The sequence below is a fragment of the Chrysemys picta genome, chromosome 11 (genome assembly GCF_011386835.1).
Source record: "Chrysemys picta bellii isolate R12L10 chromosome 11, ASM1138683v2, whole genome shotgun sequence".
NCBI lineage: Eukaryota > Metazoa > Chordata > Testudines > Emydidae > Chrysemys > Chrysemys picta.
Genome location: NC_088801.1, coordinates 27,495,401 through 27,514,069, shown reverse-complemented (window position 1 = coordinate 27,514,069; position 18,669 = coordinate 27,495,401). Strand labels below are relative to the sequence as shown.

The following is an 18,669-nucleotide window of genomic DNA, read 5'->3' as shown; positions in this document are numbered from 1 at the left end:
GGAACAGATTCTTGGTGTGTAACCTTGGGGAAGTCACTTAATATACCTCTGACTTCCCTCCTCCTCCATGTGCAGTATTGGGATAATAATACCTACGTGGGGGTGGGGGGAAGCTGTGAGGATTAATTAGTTAATATTTGTACAGCAATGAAAATGTAAAGAGATATAAGAATTAAGTTTTATTATGATTATTTTAATGATAAACAATTACAATTGTTGCAATTTAATAATTATAATTTCCCTAGAATTGCTTTGGGGGTTCTTTTTTTTGGGGGGGGGGGCTTTTTGTACCCTGCAAAAAAGGGGGATAGTAAGGTGTAACAAAAAGTGTTTCTTACAAATTGCTTCCTTATAAATGGGGGTTTAAATTGCTCACTAAAGAAAGTGTATTTTATGTCTGATTGTGCTTTGACAGGTCCACTATAAAAAAGACTATGAACTTGCCAAGGGTAAACTTGTTGGCTTCCAAAGCCTCCAGGATGACCCCAAACTGGTTCACTATATGAATATAGCCAAGATGCAGTCCGAGCGGGAATACAAGAAAGATTATGAGAAAACAAAAACCAAATACAACATCCCATTAGATATGGTTAATGTTGTGGCTGCCAGGCAGGCTCAGGACATTGCCAGCAATGTTAATTACAAGCAGCTGATCCACAATTACACTTACTTACCTGATGCGATGAACTTGGAACTCTCCAAAAACATGATGCAGATACAGAGTAATGTAAGTAACATGCTTCTTTGTGCAGAATGTACCCAGAGGGATCAGGCAAAGGCGAACATAACTATCTGATCTGCGTGGTCACTTCTTTTTGTAGCATGCCTACAAAGAAGACTATGATAGCTGGATGAAAGGCATTGGCTGGATCCCCATTGGTTCATTGGATGTAGAGAAAGCTAGAAAAGCAGGAGAAGCCCTGAATGAGAATAAATATCGTCAGCACCCAGACACCATCAAATTTACCAGTGTGGTGGACTCCCCGGTTATGGTCCAAGCTAAACAGAATACACTTCAACTCAATGATGTGAGTAAGCCTGGGAGAAAGGGAACATAACGAAATAAGGAAGTGTCTACAGAAATATCTATGTCTACATACCGGTTTAAGTGAAATAAACAATCACACTATTTCCCTGTAAGTGGTTATTATATCTGTGGAAATATATTTCTGTACCAAAGAGAAAAACAGTGAGGGGGGGGGTCTTCTGCAGTTTTTATAGTTGTGATATTAATATAGTCTGATATGAGCATATACACACAAAACCCCAACGAACATGTATAATGGGTTTTGTACTGAGTATCTCTGCTGACTTCAGTGGACTTACTCCTAATTCCAATGATTCATAGATTTTAAGGCCAGAAATGACTGTTATGATCATCTAGTCTGATCTACTGCACAACAGAGGCCATAAAACCTCACCCAGCATTTTACACTGTGGTTACTGAGAGCAGTATTGGCTAGATCTTCAGCTAGTGTAAATCACTATAGCTCAAAGGGTGAAATCCCAGCCCTGTTGAAGTCAATGGTAACATTTCCATTCACTTCAATAGGGCCAGCATTTTATCCAAAAGAGCTATGCTATTCTGATTTGTAGCAGCTGAGGATCTGGCCCATATTTTAAATTGCAACACTGAAATGAATTAAAAATATTTTTACAACTGTATGTGCAACTACAGATATCACACAAAGTTTACACCCTCAGACTTATTGACTCTCAGGGAGTCCAGTCCAGATTTGTAAAGGTATTTAGGCATTGCTGCACTTAGCATTGCAACACCTCAGTCTCATTTTCAAAAGGGATTTATGCACTAGGCGCTTAAATCCTATTGACTGTCGATGGGATTTTGATTCCTAAGTGCCTAACCCCTTTTTGAAAATAAGACTTAGGCTCCTAAACCAGTTAGGTATTGCAACGCTGGGGTGCGGCAATAGCTAAATACACCTCTACCTCGATAGAACGCTGTCCTTGGGAGCCAAAAAAATCTTAACGCGTTATAGGTGAAACCGTGTTATATCGAACTTGCTTTGATCCGCTGGAGTGCGCAGCTTCCCCCCCCCCCCTCCCGGAGCACTGCTTTACCGCGTTATATCAGAATTCGTGTTATATCGGGTCACGTTATATCGAGGTAGAGGCGTATCTTTAAAAATCGGGGCCTCCCTCTATGATGACACAATTAAATTTGTAAGATAAAGCACTTTTAGCTTCACTGGATAAAGGGTGACCATACAAAACAGATTCAGGGTTTTAGTTCACGCTCCAAGATCAGAATGGTCATTGTGAACTTACGAAACTGAAAAGGACAGGAGAATCTCCCTTATCTTCCTTTCATTAATCCATACGCTTTGCCATCTTCACAAAAACCTTCCAGTCCTGGAAAAGGTTTAATAGTAAAACACTATGGTGAGGTGCCATTTTACTAAGTCTTTTTAGAATATACTTACAGTATATTTACTGCCATTTTAAGTATTAGCATAAATACTTAAATCCAAACAGAACTGTCAAATTTAATGGACACACTACATTTTCCTGCCTTGTGGTGTTCCCATCTTCACTAATTCATAAAATTCAATAAATCACAATATGTTTTTTAGTCATTGCAAGGTAGCCAGGTTCTGCTCTGTATTACAATTCCTTATCATTGTCTTGTGCTGTCTCTCTTTCACAGATGGGTATGTTTCTATGTGCATTTGTTTCATTCTAATGTTTAATTTTTCTATATGTGCTTTTCCTCTGGTGGAACAACTTATGGCATGATATTTATATCATATAGGCTAGTACATAGCCTGTAAAATCAGAGCCTGTGCATGAAAGTGCAGTCACTGATTTTATGAGATAGGTGGCAATATATGTCTGTGAGACCAAACTTGAGCCCTCTGTTAATGAACTTCAGATCACTGTGTATTATGCTTGGAAAGAAGTGATTAACTATGTCATGTGTTTTGCAGAGGTTATACAAATCTTCAGGAGAGGAAGTCAAACATAAATACACCATGACACCAGACGTCCCACAGTTTATCCAGGCTAGATACAATGCAGCCAACATCAGTGATGTAAGTGGTTTCTTGAAGGATATGACTAAGTCACATGCTGTTAATGAAATAAGTAGTGACGAGTAGTGTAAGCTACATAATATGTCCAAATGATACCACATAAGCAATTCACCTGGCTTTTGGTTGATATGCAGATGCAGTTCTACATAATCAAATTATAACAAAATAATTGCTGTCATTGTTATTTTATAATTTGAATTTGCAAACCAGTATAGCTTATTTACTGTGGATGTAATTTAATAAATGATGAACGAGGTACATGGTACCACTACATCATCCAGATCCTGCAATACTTATAGTAGTTCAGAAGTAACTATTTGAATTGTGTGCAGTTCACATGGTGCTATTAACCCTCCTGAATAATATTTGAATTTTCTTTTTTTAGGCATATTATAAACACGATTACCATGATTTGATAGCCAAGGGGAACAATGTGTTAGGCGATGCTATTCCATTTACTCTAGCTAAGGCCTCAAGAAACATTGCTAGTGACGTAAGTATCAATTTCAGGTAAATTTTGTGTCATTTCTCAACAAAAATCTTACATTATAGGCCAGATTGTGAACCCCTTACCCCCATTAGCGAGCAGTTACTCACACAAGAAGTCTCTTTGGAGTCACAAGTGTGAGAAACAGATTCTCAGTCTGGCTCAAAATGTTAGTTTAAGTAATAAATTCTCTAATAGAATATTTAGGGCCAGATCCTCAGCTGGAGTAATTGGACGTAGGTCTGCTGAAGTCAGTGGAGCTCTGTCCACTTACGATAACTGAAGATCTGGCCTTTAAAATTTAATGCTTGTTGAAAACGCTTATAAAAATTATTCTACTTCAATTTTCTTAACATAATCACTAATGAGGTCTCCTTAGGGTAGGCAGCTTACCCTTTGCCTGCTCTGGTTTGAGTTAGATAAAGTGTGATTTTTATTAGCTTTGTAAGTTGGCTCTGATCCTGCACCTTTTATGTGACACTTTTGCCTTACCCTCTCTCAGAAGTTGCTAGCCTGCTCTGGCAGAGATGCTATATATCCAGCCTCATTGTTTGGTCATAGTTTCCCCCACAGTTTTGTGTCATTCTGTTTTCACCTTCTCTGCGTGGGCAGTGAGAGACTGACTTCCAACAGGATCCTCTTTCCCTTCAGCTATGGTGGTTTGCCAGCATTACTATATGGAAAGGGTTTGAGAAGGCTGCTGATAAAACAGATTGTTCTAGTAGCAAAATGGGAAGAGGCCTATTTTATTCTGATCTCATTGCTTTATATAAACAGAAGCTGCTGTGGTGTCTGTTTTAATCCATTTGTCATAGATGGCTATATGACAAAGCTATTAAACAGCACAATCTGGCTATGGTAAATTGCCAGATAATCTATTGCATGCACATTGCAGTGGCATGATACACTTCATCCTGGGACATATTTTGCCATAGAGTGGAGGGGGAACCTACGTACGGCTCAGCAGGCTTTATTGTGCTAATTGCACAAACTGGAGGCTGATCCAGTGATTTTAAATCACTAGAGGGGAGCTGGCCAGTTGTGTTCAGTTTATTTGCCATAGCTAAACAATTGATTGACCAGTTGCTGGGAAATTGTTCTAATACAACTTATGGGCCTTGTTAACCAAGGACTTCCTTTGTAAGTTTCTCTTCACTGCTCTCTCACTGGTGCAGCTCCACAAGTAGTAGCAGTAGTGGAAGTGCTAGTGTTGGCAGAGCTCCCGCCTTCACCATAGTGTTGTGTGAAATCTGTTCTGTACAGGGGTAGGCACTCGTGCCCTGTTTACACTAGTGCTCACACCACTACTACCCCCATTGCTACACTGCTAGTAGGGCAATATTGGGATATTTCCAAGAAAGTCTAGTATACATACAGACACTGGGTATTCCATTTGGGATGGCTGACCCATCTGAACTACTTGCACCTCCTCCAGTACCTTCCCCAAAGAGCATTACAAGAAAGGACACCTTTCTGTTGTCTAAACATTAAATCTAGATATCATTATACATATCCAATAGATATGCAAAGTACATTTACCCTCCTCTCCCTCTCCCTCCAGTATAAATACAAAGAAGCTTATGAAAAGGCAAAAGGAAAACATGTTGGTTTCAGAAGTGTGCGTGATGATCCCAAACTTGTTCATTATATGAATGTGGCAAAGTTGCAGTCTGAGCGCGAGTACAAGAAGGACTATGAGAAGACCAAGACCAACTATCATACACCTGCTGATATGATCAGTATCCAGGCTGCTAAACAGTCTCAAGACATAGCCTCCAATACCCACTACAAACATCTGATCCACCATTACACGTATCTGCCGGATGCCATGAATGTTGAACTTACGAAGAACATGATGCAAATTCAAAGTAATGTAAGTGTTTCAACTTTGCCAATTTCATAGTTGCTTAAAAACAATACAATGCATCCCAAGAAATTTTAAGTAGACTTTATTATCTATTTGGGGGGAAACTATACAATTTTACTTTGGCAGCTGATGCTTTGGAGGTGTTACATTCCTGGCTAGAGTCCTACTCAATGGGATTTTTGGCATGTGTGTACTAGTAGAGATTGTACTTTTGGAATACTGAATTCATAGGACTTTTTAAAATGCCTTTTATTACACTTGAGCCCAAAACTGATGCTTTGTTTTGCAATGCACCCCATTTTTGTTTGGTTAACTGAGGAGCTATTTTGAAAGCTCCTTGATCTTGTCCTCATCTCAGACTGAGACCACATAATAACGAGGTGGCTCCTTATCAGCGAGAGTGGGCAAAAATATAACTATTATTATAAGAAAGTCAACCCAATACAGGGAACCAACATAGGACACTACATTCCACTTAAACCCTTCATGGGTTGTGCAGGAATGGGGTTTCAGTTGGTTGAGTGGACACTGCACTCTGCACTGCAGAACTGGTTTCTGAACCAGCCTCTGCAAGGCCAGCATGGAAGGCCAGTTTGAGAGTAGGTTGGGGGCAGGTCAAGGGAGGAGCCATGGATTGAGTGGTCCCAACCTCCCAGCACGTCACCTGCAAAGATACCCTGGGTTTTATGCAGGTGGAGTAAATTTCACCCACAGTGCTATAAATTTCACATATTATACAACAGGTGAAATATGGCAAACAAAAATCCAAATAATTGCCCTAAAGAGTTTATTATTGTAAAAGCAAGTCCAGTCTAGTCCTATACAATGCAGAACAAACAAAGAATGCTCAGGGTCACTGAGTTGTAGCAGGAGTGTTTTAAGAATAGGTGGGACCGTAGAAGGGGAAGAGAGAAGGAACTTGGTAAATATTAATTGAGAGTAAACCAAATGTATGAAACAAGGCATGTAGGGCACCCAAGACAAAATCCTAGGAAATTATAGAGAAGTGTAAAAAGGGTAAAGCAAAGCTTTCTGTTTCTCCAATAAGAAACTATAAATATTTTCTGTCAAATGCAGACCACACTGACTAGGTCACGTGATTATCATTTTGAATAGAAGGAATGCTATTCAATGGGAAATTGTTTGCAATCTTTGACCAATTTAGGATTTGTCTTTTTTCAGAACTTGTACAAACAAGATTACAACAGCTGGTTCAAAGGTATTGGATGGAGCCCTCTGGGTTCTCTGGATGTTGAAAAGGTTAAAAAAGCCGGAGAGGCATTAAATGAAAAGAAATATCGCCAGAACCCAGACACTTTCAGGTTCACAAGTCTACCAGACTCAATGCCAATGGTTTTGGCTCAGCACAATACCAAGCAACTGAGTGAGGTAAACTGTTTCTCCACACACTACTGTGGACAGGACAGAATTTGTCAGTTGTATATGTTCCTGATTCATTGTCTTATACCATTGTTGTGATATGCATGTATTGAAATACACAGACTCAAATGTAATCGAATAGACCTTTTGCGTTTTAAGGGCTATACATGTAGTAAAACTGGAGTTTATCAGTAAGTGTTAAACATTGCTACTTGTATATGATTAAGCTGATGTGACCTGCCTTGTATCTTGTAAAAGAGATATTGTGTATTATTTTCCTTCTTAGATAAATTATAAGCAGGAGGGTGAGAAACTGAAACACAAATACACTCTGGACCCTGATGTTCCTCAATTTATTCAAGCCAAGGTCAACGCATTAAACATGAGCGATGTGAGTATTTGACAATAAATTATTCAATTATTATTGTGTATTAGTATTCTATTTATGGGGTTTTTAGTATATTTATGGTGTAAAATTTGAATACTGAAAATGTGTAACGCCCCAGTTCAGCAAAGCTCTTGCCTGCATGCATGTGCTTAAAGCTAAATGTGTGCTTTAAGTTCCTTGTTGAATACAGGTGGATGTAACATATGCTTTAGTGCTTTGCTGCACTGAGGCCTAAATGACTAGTTAGAAATAATAAGAAACTCAGAATATCATTTAATGTCCAGATTCAGTTCAGTGTGGAGGTTGAAATTCTTTCTTTACTTCACTTAGAGGAGGGACAATAGTTCAATCTCTATGACTAGTCAATCCTTAGCTTTAGTATCTATGTATCTATATCTGTTTCTAGCCTATCACTGTAAGGTTCTCTGCTGAGACTGCCAGCAAGGGAACGATGGAGCCCTTTCATAGCAATTAGAATAGTGAATTTGGTGATGAGGACATTTGCCCTCTAGGAACTGGTCAGAGATCACCAACTCCTTTTATATAGTCCGGTCGATAACATCAAGTCATTTTGAACCACTGCCAACCTGGTGTCAGGGTCACACCAGCAACTGAGGCTAGGTCTACACTACCCGCCTGAATCGGCGGGTAGAAATCGACCTCTCGGGGATCGATTTATCGCGTCCCGTTGGGACGCGACAATCGATCCCCGAATCGACGCTCTTACTCCACCAGCGGAGGTGGGAGTAAGCGCCGTCGACAGAAAGCCGCAGAAGTCGATTTTGCCGCCGTCCTCACAGCGGGGTAAGTCGGCTGCGATACGTCGAATTCAGCTACGCTATTCACGTAGCTGAATTTGCGTATCTTAAATCGACTCCCCCCTGTAGTGTAGATGTACCCTGAGAGAGATTCTGTTACCAATCCCTGAACTAACCACTCTGCTTCCTGCAGTTTACTTAAGATGATAGGACCTAATCCTGAAGCCTTTACTTAGGTACATTTCCCATTGACGCAGTGATATCCAAACAGCTTTTGAGCAAGGGCCTTCTCTAGACTTATTTTTTGGTTCGGTGGCTGAACCCAAAAATTTCCGGGGGTGGGGGACAATGTGTGCGTTTCAAACCAACCCCCCCAAAATGTTTCAAATGTTATTTTGAATTGACATTTCATTTTGAAAATGTCACTTTGAAATGAAATGTTGAAATGGTGGTTTTTTTAAACGTTAGATCGATTTCAACATTTGCAAAAAATAATCAGTTTTTTCAGCAGAAACTTTTACTAAATTTGACCTTAATTTGTGAATAATTTTGATGCCCCCAAAAATTCATGTTGGGGCAAATTTACTATTTGAAGAAAAAAAATTACATAGTTCTAGACCTCGTTTACTACCATTGTTAAGGCCATTTTTCCTAGAAATTGCCAAAAATGCTAACTGAGAAAATGAGACCGTTTAGCTACACTGATTTGAAGTGACTACTTGAAAACACTGAATTATCCTTGTAGTAAACTTGAACAGACCTAAAATGAATGTTACTCAATGTAATATTTGTCATACAGAAACACGAGTTTACAGTAGTCTAAGATTATTAACTACTCGTAATAAGAAAAATTGTTGGTTCTTTTTTTTCTTTAAGGCTTATTACAAAGCAGACTGGAAAAAAACAATTGCCAAAGGGTATGATCTGAAACCAGATGCCATCTCTGTAATTGCTGCTAAGGCTTCCCAAAAGATTGCCAGTGATGTAAGTATAATTAATTTGGATAGAAATTGGAGGATCTACTTTATTGTAACTTTCTGCAGCACATAATACTATACTCTGAGCCAGCGGCATATTATTGCCTAGGCCAACAAATTTATAGTAGCAGCATTTTTGTAATCGCGGCATCAGTGATGCCACGATTCTACCAATCATAGCACGTATTGAAACCACCAATGACGGTGCGACGCCATTTAGTAAACATACTTGTGAGACTCACAAAAGTTAATAATATGACCGGAAGGAAGAAATTAAGCAGTTCTCAGTTTTGGATCCATGCGCGGTCCCGCACTATAAGTGAAATCGCGCTATACAGACGCGCGTTCAAGCGAGGGTCCGCTGTACTTGTAATTTTATTTATAATAAAACTTGTAAATGTTCAACTATTTGAACTAAAATGAATCTAAATATCATTAAAACAAATTTGTAAAAAAAAGTAAAACAAGTTCATATGGGGCCGGGGGCGGCAATTATGCCAGGGCCTAGGTGCGGCAAAATCATTAATCCGCCACTGCTCTGAGCGCTATGTTGTGATGCTATGCAATTATCAACTGATCTGGATTTCCAAATGGACTTCAGAAACAAGCTGAATACAGTCATCTCTTGACTCTCTGAACCCTGGTTACCTGGCAGTCTGGTTTATGTAGTATGCCCACCCTAAGGTCTGAATGAAGTTTTGGTCCTGCCAAGTTCTTTCAAGTTCCTCTTGTGCAGCTTATTTGTGCAGAGTTCTGAAGCGCTGTAGTTCTAGTCCTCTGGCACGCCTGGACTCCTCAGGAGTTACTGTTTTAATTTAGATGGATATATGGGCCCAAAGAGTCAACAAACATGACCTTGAACTGTCCAACCTTAAACACTTTTAAAAAGGTTTGGTGCACAGAGACCTCGGCTTGCTTAGTACCATGGCAAGCACAACATTAAAAATCCTGTTAATCCTTTTATTAAAGATACAGAAAGAATGAAAAACAGTTACAGCATTTGAAATGTAAAGTACTAAGTAAGGCTTTCGTTTTAACCATATTCCTTGTTCCCTTTTGGCTGTAGATCGCTTTTAGAAGGAACCTCCCTCCCCCACCCTTGTCTGACAATGATAATAAAGACAACAATAACTGTCCTTTTGGGGGAAAAGAGAAAAAGTTTAGTTAAGATGGGCTGGAGCAGTTGTTGTTGTTGTTTGTTGTTAAAGTCTGATCCCATTTCCTAGAAAACAAAATGTGACAAACACACAAAAAAGGGATAAGAAGAGAATGGCAAAGATAGAAAATACAGCTTCTGTCTTGACTTTCACTTTTAATCTCACTGCTGAAAAACACAGACACACATACGGTCTTATCAGCCATTCTGAGTCCTGGCAAACTTGTGTCAGCATCGGGCTGTTTAGGGAATTGTGTTTAGCTGCCTCTTTCTGGTCACAGGCTTCCAGAAGTATTGCAGAATATGCAGTCTTGGCTGGCTACGCCAGATTTTTATTAGATAGAAGGCAAAAGGAGAGGGATGAGAATGAGAAGCGGTAAAGGGTACGTTTATACAGTGAGCGGCAGCAGACAGCAGCGAGTCTCAGAGCCCAGATTCACAGATTTGGGCTCATGGGACTTGTTAGGGGCTTTCCCTTTGCCCCTCCCCTGGTTCTTGTCACACAGACAGGAAGCAGAAGACCAGAAGTCCGAAGTGTAGGCAACGCGATGTTTATTGGGGTTAATCAAGCAAGCATATCCATAGCTTTGCACGCCAGTAGAACCTTTCTCCCTTGTCCCCGTTTTCCCCACCTCCTCCTCCTTAGCAGGCTTTATACCTGTAGTGCACGCCCCTGGTCCCACCCCTTATAATTTATGGTCGTGTTCCATTCTGGAGCATCGTGAGTCTGGGGGCTTCAGTACTATCTCTTTTTCCCCTATGTGAGGGGTAAGGCCAGGCTTTTCTTTGGCTTTTAGTGTTTCTTATGCCTCCTGCCCCCCCCCCCCGCCCCCATCCTCCTTGCCCCTCTCAACGGGTTGCTTGAAGTTGAGCAGGCCTGTCCTTCAAGTGTGTGCTCGTATATTAAACTCCCAGTCTACCCAGCAACAGGTTAGCTCTGTTTCTAATCTCTCTTCACCCCATCTGCTTGTGGGCAGATGCAATACAGAGTGTCTTTGTTCTTTGTTCACACCTATTAGTAAGAATGTAAAAGTATCAAAAATCAAACCCAAAATTCTATCCCAGGCTAACAAACAGGCCTATATACTAACAGGGCTCAAGCTACAGCACTAAAAATAGCTGAGCAGATGTTGTGGCTCATGCTGGAGCTTGGGCTTCGAAGCTTACCCTCCTCCCAAGGCTTCAGAGCCCAAGCTCCTGCCTGAGTCGTGATGTCTACACAGCTATTTTCAGTGCTGTAGAGTGAGCCCTATGAGAGCAAGTCTGTCAACCCAGGCTCTGAGACTTGCTGCTGCGGGCTGTATGGAAGAGCCTAAAGCGGGGAAGAAAATGAACATATGGGAGGATGTGTGCACATGTGTGACACAATGTCATGGTCCCCGGTGATGTTTGGGATTCAGCCAGAGCTGGTGGAGATGCCAATGTCTTCTGGCCTGCTCTGGTCGGGACATCTCTCAGGATGAAGAAGGCCTGGGGTCCCAGGAGACAGTGGGGATGGCACCCACGATGGTGAAGCTTGCTCCAGCAGCTGTTGGCAGAACGCTATTTCTTCTGCTAAATTTTCCCAAAACACTTTTATTTTTAAGAACCTCAAGATCGAGTGTTGGGTGGAGTAGTCCATCCTCTCATTATTTTGTCCACCAATAAACCTAATTTCTGACACCAATTTTCACTCCCTTTTTACTCTTGAGCTCACAATTAGGGTAAATTTGGAGGTCCACTTATCACAACAGGAGGCAACTGCAGTATCCACTGGTATCAGGGAAGCCCACCAACTTTTAAATCAGTGGTGCCAGCTGAGCAGGCTTTGAAGTCTGCAGAGACGGGGAACCCTGATTGAAATTCACTCCTGTCCAGCATGAGCACAAGACCTGTGAACCACTCAAGTCCCACTTAAACCCGACTCCCCCAAATACCTGAATCCTTACCTAGATGTTTTGGAGTGTTTAGTGGTTTGGGTAGTACTGTAAGAAAAAAACCGGCAATGGGGCTGTGAGAGGGAGTGGAGTAGAGCCATAAGATATGACAGACAAAAGGTGTAGAGACAGTGAGGGGGAAGAGATTATATACTGTATCTCAGAGCTGCGTGAATACTGGATTTTTCCGTTTGCTGGCAATTCTGAAAAACGGAAAAAATATGACTTCAGATTGAACTGAAAACAAAATTTTTCAAAACTTTCAGCAAATAAAGAAGTAAAAAAGTTCTGATTTAACAGTTTGAATTTTTAAAAATAAAATTGAAGGAAATTTCAAAATGAAAAGTTGTTTAGAAGTGAAACATCGATATGTTTCATTCTGATATTTTTCTGATTTTTTTTGGGGGGGGGGGGAGGTTTGACATAAACAGTTTTTGCAAATTCATGTAGGTTTTGCCAATGTTTTAGTGTCACTGAATCTGCTTTTCTCTGAAAAGTTTTGGCGGAAACATTTCTCCCAGCTGTGCTGTCTATATCTATGTGATAGGTATAGCTTGGAAAGGCTGAGGACTGAAAGCCAGCAAATCTCTTCCCCAAACCTAATTAATCAGTTAATGTCTGCAAAATGATTTCAAGATATATGTTATGAGCTGTAATTATAACTGTATTGAATTTCAAAGTGTTAAACCAATCATAAACATGTCTACCTTTTCCAAAGGTGATAAGGTTTTGTTTTCCTTTTTCTCTAGTACAAGTATAAAGAATCATATGAGAAAGAAAAAGGCAAACACGTTGGATTCCGTAGCCTGCAGGATGATCCTAAACTGGTTCACTACATGAATGTGGCCAAAATGCAGTCAGAACGCGAGTACAAGAAGGGTTATGAGAGCAGCAAGACAAAGTATCATACACCCCTAGATATGTTCAGTGTGACAGCTGCTAAGAAAGCCCAGGAAGCGGTTACAAATACCAACTACAAACAGCTACTACACAACTATACGCTCTTGCCGGATGCGATGAATGTGCAACTACCAAAACATATGATGCAGATTCAGAGTGATGTATGTAACTTAACTTTACTTGGTTATACTATTTTGCCAAAAGAGTTGAGGCTAATTAATAGCCAGTGGCAGATTAAGGCAGGATGGAACAAACAGGTGTTCGTTTGGGGGCACTAAGTTTTCCAAAGAGTTATAGTGATTATATATAGTGGATTCCAGGATACTCCCTGAACAAACAAACTCTAGCTCCAAACATTAAATTACTTCCCCGCCAAGGAACATATTTTCTGATCATAAGTACATTTCTGTGGTTGGTGTTATTACTTTCTAATTGTATTGTGATATTACTGTTTATTATTTGTATTGTGGTAGCACCTAAGTTTTATCTATATATACCTATATATAATATCTCTGTGTAGCTTAGAGTCCAATTTTTTGTTTCCTCCCTTCCCCCTCACTCCCCAGTATCTTCTAAGGATTTCATAAATAGATCACTGGAAGGATCTATTTTGTTGAAGGATCCTTTACATTTTGTGCCTCATCTCCATTTCTCCCCCATAAAATACATACAATAGCTTTATTCTTCACACCCTCATACTGTTTTAGGGCAGGTCCTGAAGTCCATTAAAGCTGATGAAAATGTTGTCTATCAGGCCCTAAAGAAGAAATTGCTGAAGAGAGAGAATTGTTGAGAGTAAATTAATTAAGAGTGTCAATAAGACATTTATTCTAAAAAAAAATGATTATGCTTCCTCTCAGTTTTCCTACTTTATCCATCAAAATTTCCCCTCGAATGGGTGCATTTAGCTTCCAATGGGAGTTCTGAACATGAATCATAGAGAAGAATTTAGCCCTATATTTTGAATGATCTTTAATTGCATCCTATATCTTTGAAAACCACAAGTGAGCACTGATCAATTTTGCTCATATTTTTCTTTCAACAATGACCAGGAAAAATTCAAAGGCTTAATTTCTTTTTGTGTGTGGAAATTCTGATTTCTCTTACCCCCTTTAACTTCTCTGTTTATTTTGTAAAAAGAGTCTTTACAAAACAGACTTCAATAACTGGCTAAGAGGAGTTGGTTGGATGCCAATTCAGTCTTTGGATGTGGAGAAGGTCAAGAAGGCTACAGAGATTCTCAGTGAACAGAAATATCGCCAGCACCCAGACAAGCTAAAATATTCCATTACAACCGATGCAATGGAGCAGGTGCTAGCTAAACAGAATGCGCAGACCATGAATAAGGTGAGAATTTGCTCAGAGGAACCTGGGTTTCTATATCAGTGCCTCAGTCCTGCAACATAAAGCGCACTGAAGTCACTGGGGTTCCATATAGGTGCATCAGTCTGCCCAGATGCATCACTTTGTAGGACGGGGGGCCTCAGACATTATGGAAGCACCATAGTTAAAGGTGTGCTGCAATTTGCATTAAGAGCAAGATTATAGCTCTATGTTCTGTTTGGATTTTATTGTGTATCCTCCCCATATGTACAGAATTGTCATTCTTTGTGTGTGTGGGAAATACTATTAGTAATGAGTGAACTGCAAAAGGTTTGGAATTCTGATTTAGTTTGGATAAGCACTCCCTGAAATGAGGATTCTTCTCTGAAGCTCATCCAAAGCATTTGGGACACAACCAGTGGGCCATAGAATGTGTACCTGAGCGCACAGAATAGGGAAAAACAATATGTACATTGAAAATCTGCAGTTACAGTCTGTTGCTTATGATAATATAGAAAATTATATTATCATAAGCAACAGACTGTAACTGCAGATTTTTCATAGGAAGTACAAAAGAAAGATGAGGGAAATTGTCACTGCGCTATAGTTAGTTTTTTGTATAGGTTATTTGTAATACTTATGAAGTTTTGTGCTGCAGAGTCTTATTTAGCACACCTGAGTCAAATGAAAAGAATCTCTTGTTTTATAATGAATTGCAATGTCTTTTTGATATTAAATATCACTTTGGAATTGCAGAGGCTCTACACTGATAAATGGAACAAAGAGAAGACAAGCATTCACGTTATGCCGGACACTCCAGAAATTCTGCAATCGAGGGTGAACCAGATCACCATGAGTGATGTAAGCTGTCATAATCAAGCAGGACATTCAGTGTCAGTTAAAAATGCACTCCTAAAATGGTGCCCTTTATAGTTCTCATTTTAAAATATTTAAATGCCGATGCAGGGCTATTAACATTTCCACCTTCATAACAAAAACTTTGTTCCCTTTTATGTTTTGGATTAGAAATTATACAGGGCTGGCTGGGAGGAAGAGAAGAAGAAGGGTTATGACATGCAGTCAGATGCTATCCCAATAAGGGCAGCCAAGGCCTCCAGAGACATCGCAAGTGATGTAAGTTCTATTTTTAGATTTGCACTCAGGTAAAATTATGAAAGGGGTGTACACTAAGAGGAATTCAGGCTACTTCATGTATAAAACAAGTCAAATTTGGGCTGATTCCAACCCTAGAGGATATCTACTTCACAACTGGTTTTTGAAGCCTCCTGGACAATCTAGGTTTGAATGACATGCTTGGTGTGGTAAATCTTGGAACAGTTCTTGTTCTGAATATTTATTTCACAAGCCTCCAGTGGATCCTCTGCATATTCTGTACCCCTTGATCATTCTTGGCTTGATCCTGCAAAGTGCTGAGCACCGTAGCCCCATGAATTCAATGGGTTACTTATATGCTTAAACATATGCTTAAGTGCTTTGGTGGATCAGGGTTGTGGTGTTCAAAATTTTGCAGGGTTGAGCCCTCTGTGATAGAGCAAACCAAATGTTTTATACCTTTTTTTTAAAAAATGCATACTTAATAATGCATTCTTCTGTATTGAATTTACCCTGATATGTTTATTTTCTGCTTGCAGTACAAATACAAACTAGCCTATGAACAGGCAAGAGGAAAGCATATTGGGTTCCGTAGCCTTGAAGATGATCCCAAGCTGGTGCACTTCATGAAGGTGGCTAAGATGCAGTCTGAGCGTGAATACAAAAAGGACTATGAGAAGTCAAAGACGAGATTCCACACCCCAGCTGATATGTTCAGTGTAGTGGCAGCCAAGAAAGCACAGGAAGTGGCTACCAATACAAACTACAAGCACCTGCTCCACCATTACAATGTTTTGCCTGATGCTATGAATCTTGAATTAGCCAAAAACATGATGCAGATACGGAGCGACGTAAGTGAAAGACTACAACCTTTGTGTTACCAATTAAGTGATATTTAGTTTATGAATAAATACCATAGCTTAAATCCTAGAGTTTTATAGATGAACTAGTGCAATTGTATATCAACATGTAGCAAGTATAAAAGAGCAGTCCATCAGTAATATGCACATTGTATTTCTTAGAATAATCTGAAATATTAAACTAAACTAGTTTATAAAGAATTTAGATGGAATCAGATGGCAAGTTTGCCCACTTTGTTTATATGCTTGTCACATGTGTTTATAGCTTACAAGTCCCATTTGACTCAAGGAGTAATACTTGTGTGCAGCCCAAGCCAAGGAAAGCTTCACTAACAGAATCATCAGATATTTTGCAAGAAATTATCCTTTCATAATTAGGGGAACCAAAGTTGGGCCCTATTGTGTCTCAGAGGGATGTTTCCAATGTATAGTGTTACTTAGGGATACTTCCGAGGTGATGGAGCTTATACACTGTTTCTCAAGGCTTTGCCTAAAGACACAATCTAGTTCCTTTTATTGAGAGGGGCTGATCATGCAGCCCCATTTGTGTATGCTGTAGCTTCACAGAAGTAATTGGGATTGGAATTGTATATGGAATGTGTAGGAATATAGGCACACATTAGATCTGGGTGAACTATGGTTTCAATTTGAGTTGGGATATTAATGTGAACAAGAGGCCCAAAGCATGGAATAAAAAAGAATGAAACCATGAGGAAAATTAGTTGTTTTAAACTTGTAGTGACCCTTCGAACGACCAGTGTTATCTTATTCAAGGATTGGGCTAAAGTAATAGAAATAAAACATGGTTATTGGGTTTCATGTGCAGTAAACAATTGGCTGTATGAAAAAAATGCCTTCATCTGACCTTAGCTAAGGTCTGATAATGGTAATGACATCACTTGCTTGTTAAAAGGGTATAAAAAAGTAAACTCTTAAAGAGTACATTGCTAATACCTGCCTGACCAAGCTGAAGTTGACCAATATGAATCTGAACATCCTTGGCTTTAGCCTGTTTGTAAGTATCTTGATCAAATGCTTATAAATGTTTTGTGACTGTTTGGATGTAGTAAATTGCTTATTAGTTAAGCTTTTAGGCAAGTTTAGGGCAATTGTATAAATACCATTTGGCGTTTGGATTTAATAAATGAATTTATGGTTAAATTAGACTGTTGTGGCAGTACCCTTCATAAATAATAATAATTCCAATAGAATGCAAGAATGGGCCTTAATAAAACACACAGAACTGCTGTAAAAGGATGTAAACTTTGGATACACAAAAAATGATTCCATTGTATTCATTTAAATGTACATATGTTCAAAAACTCAAAGAAACACTAAACTTACTAAACAAGTAGAAGGGGACCCAGAATTTTTCATGCATCAGGCTGATTTATTTCCTTCTCCTTACAGAATCAATACAAAGCTGACTATGATGAATTCATGAAGGGTGTGGGCTGGATGCCAGTAGGCTCTCTGGAAGCTGAGAAGAATAAGAAAGCTATGGAAATTATAAGTGAGAAGAAATATCGCCAGCACCCAGACAAACTGAAGTATTCCAGTCTGATGGACTCTATGAACATGGTTCTAGCTACAAATAATGCTAAAATCATGGACAAAGTATGAAAATATTTTGTCACAATTCAGTTATTCATGCACTGATAAAAGACAAATTGGAGAGTTGTGTGAGCATTTCTTTTTGAAATGATCAGTTCTGGCCACAGATGAATATGTTGGATTCTCAAAAGCGCCAAAATGTCTTAGGAGCCCAAGTCCCAGTTCCAAAAGTATCTACGTCAGTTTTGAAAATGAGACTTAGGCTCCTGAGTCACTTTGACAGTTCTGAATATTTTACCTGAATTATGTTGCTGTGATCAGAAGCCACTGTGTAATATGAACTTACTTTGTAGTTACACTTTAACTTTTCATTGCTGATTCGCCCGCTGAGCTGCCATCATCCATTTAATAGAAATCAGCTTAGAACTAGAATGCACTGTAACAGGGACAAAATTAAATGGATCCTGGATCCACCAGTGTTTTAGGCCATCACACAGGCTCTTAAACCCAGTTCCCTAAGATGAGCTCTTATCTACCTACTACTGAGATCTTCCCATTACTCTTAAGCTAGACAGCCAAGTCAGCCTGCCTCCTGAAGGCAGACAGCTGACAGCAATGAGCTGCATGCAGAGCTATTGCATAATACTCTGACAATGAATCGTTCTTTCTCTGGGTACAGAACCCGAGGATTCTGCTAGATTCTGTCACTAGATATGTTTGAACACATTTAGGAAGTTAATCCTTCCTGGATGCACCAGGTATGGTTAGTAACAGTCAAGCAGGTATGTACTATGGGACTGATTCTTCTCTTCACTTATATACCAGTATAACTCCATTGACTCTAATGGAATTATTCTTGATTCACAATGTTGTAAGTGAGAAGAGGATCAGGTGTGTTTGGGGCATTTTTTTAGCATGTCAGCAAACTTTGTCAGGT

At 39.6% G+C, this 18,669-nt stretch overlaps 1 protein-coding gene across 50 annotated transcripts in view; it reads left to right on the top strand.

Annotated features, from left to right (window-relative positions):
• The window catches only part of NEB (nebulin), a 204,642-nt gene that overhangs the window by 30,465 nt on the left and 155,508 nt on the right, over positions 1–18,669 (top strand). For all 50 annotated transcript variants that reach the window (XM_065561691.1, XM_065561706.1, XM_065561704.1 and 47 more), the window contains exons 26-39: positions 416–727; positions 822–1,028; positions 2,949–3,053; positions 3,439–3,546; positions 5,102–5,413; positions 6,590–6,796; positions 7,074–7,178; positions 8,810–8,917; positions 12,732–13,043; positions 14,023–14,229; positions 14,962–15,066; positions 15,232–15,339; positions 15,858–16,169; positions 17,589–17,795. In XM_065561691.1, coding sequence (XP_065417763.1) covers positions 416–727; positions 822–1,028; positions 2,949–3,053; positions 3,439–3,546; positions 5,102–5,413; positions 6,590–6,796; positions 7,074–7,178; positions 8,810–8,917; positions 12,732–13,043; positions 14,023–14,229; positions 14,962–15,066; positions 15,232–15,339; positions 15,858–16,169; positions 17,589–17,795 — 2,715 coding nt within the window. The remainder of the gene's footprint in view (positions 1–415; positions 728–821; positions 1,029–2,948; positions 3,054–3,438; positions 3,547–5,101; positions 5,414–6,589; positions 6,797–7,073; positions 7,179–8,809; positions 8,918–12,731; positions 13,044–14,022; positions 14,230–14,961; positions 15,067–15,231; positions 15,340–15,857; positions 16,170–17,588; positions 17,796–18,669) is intronic.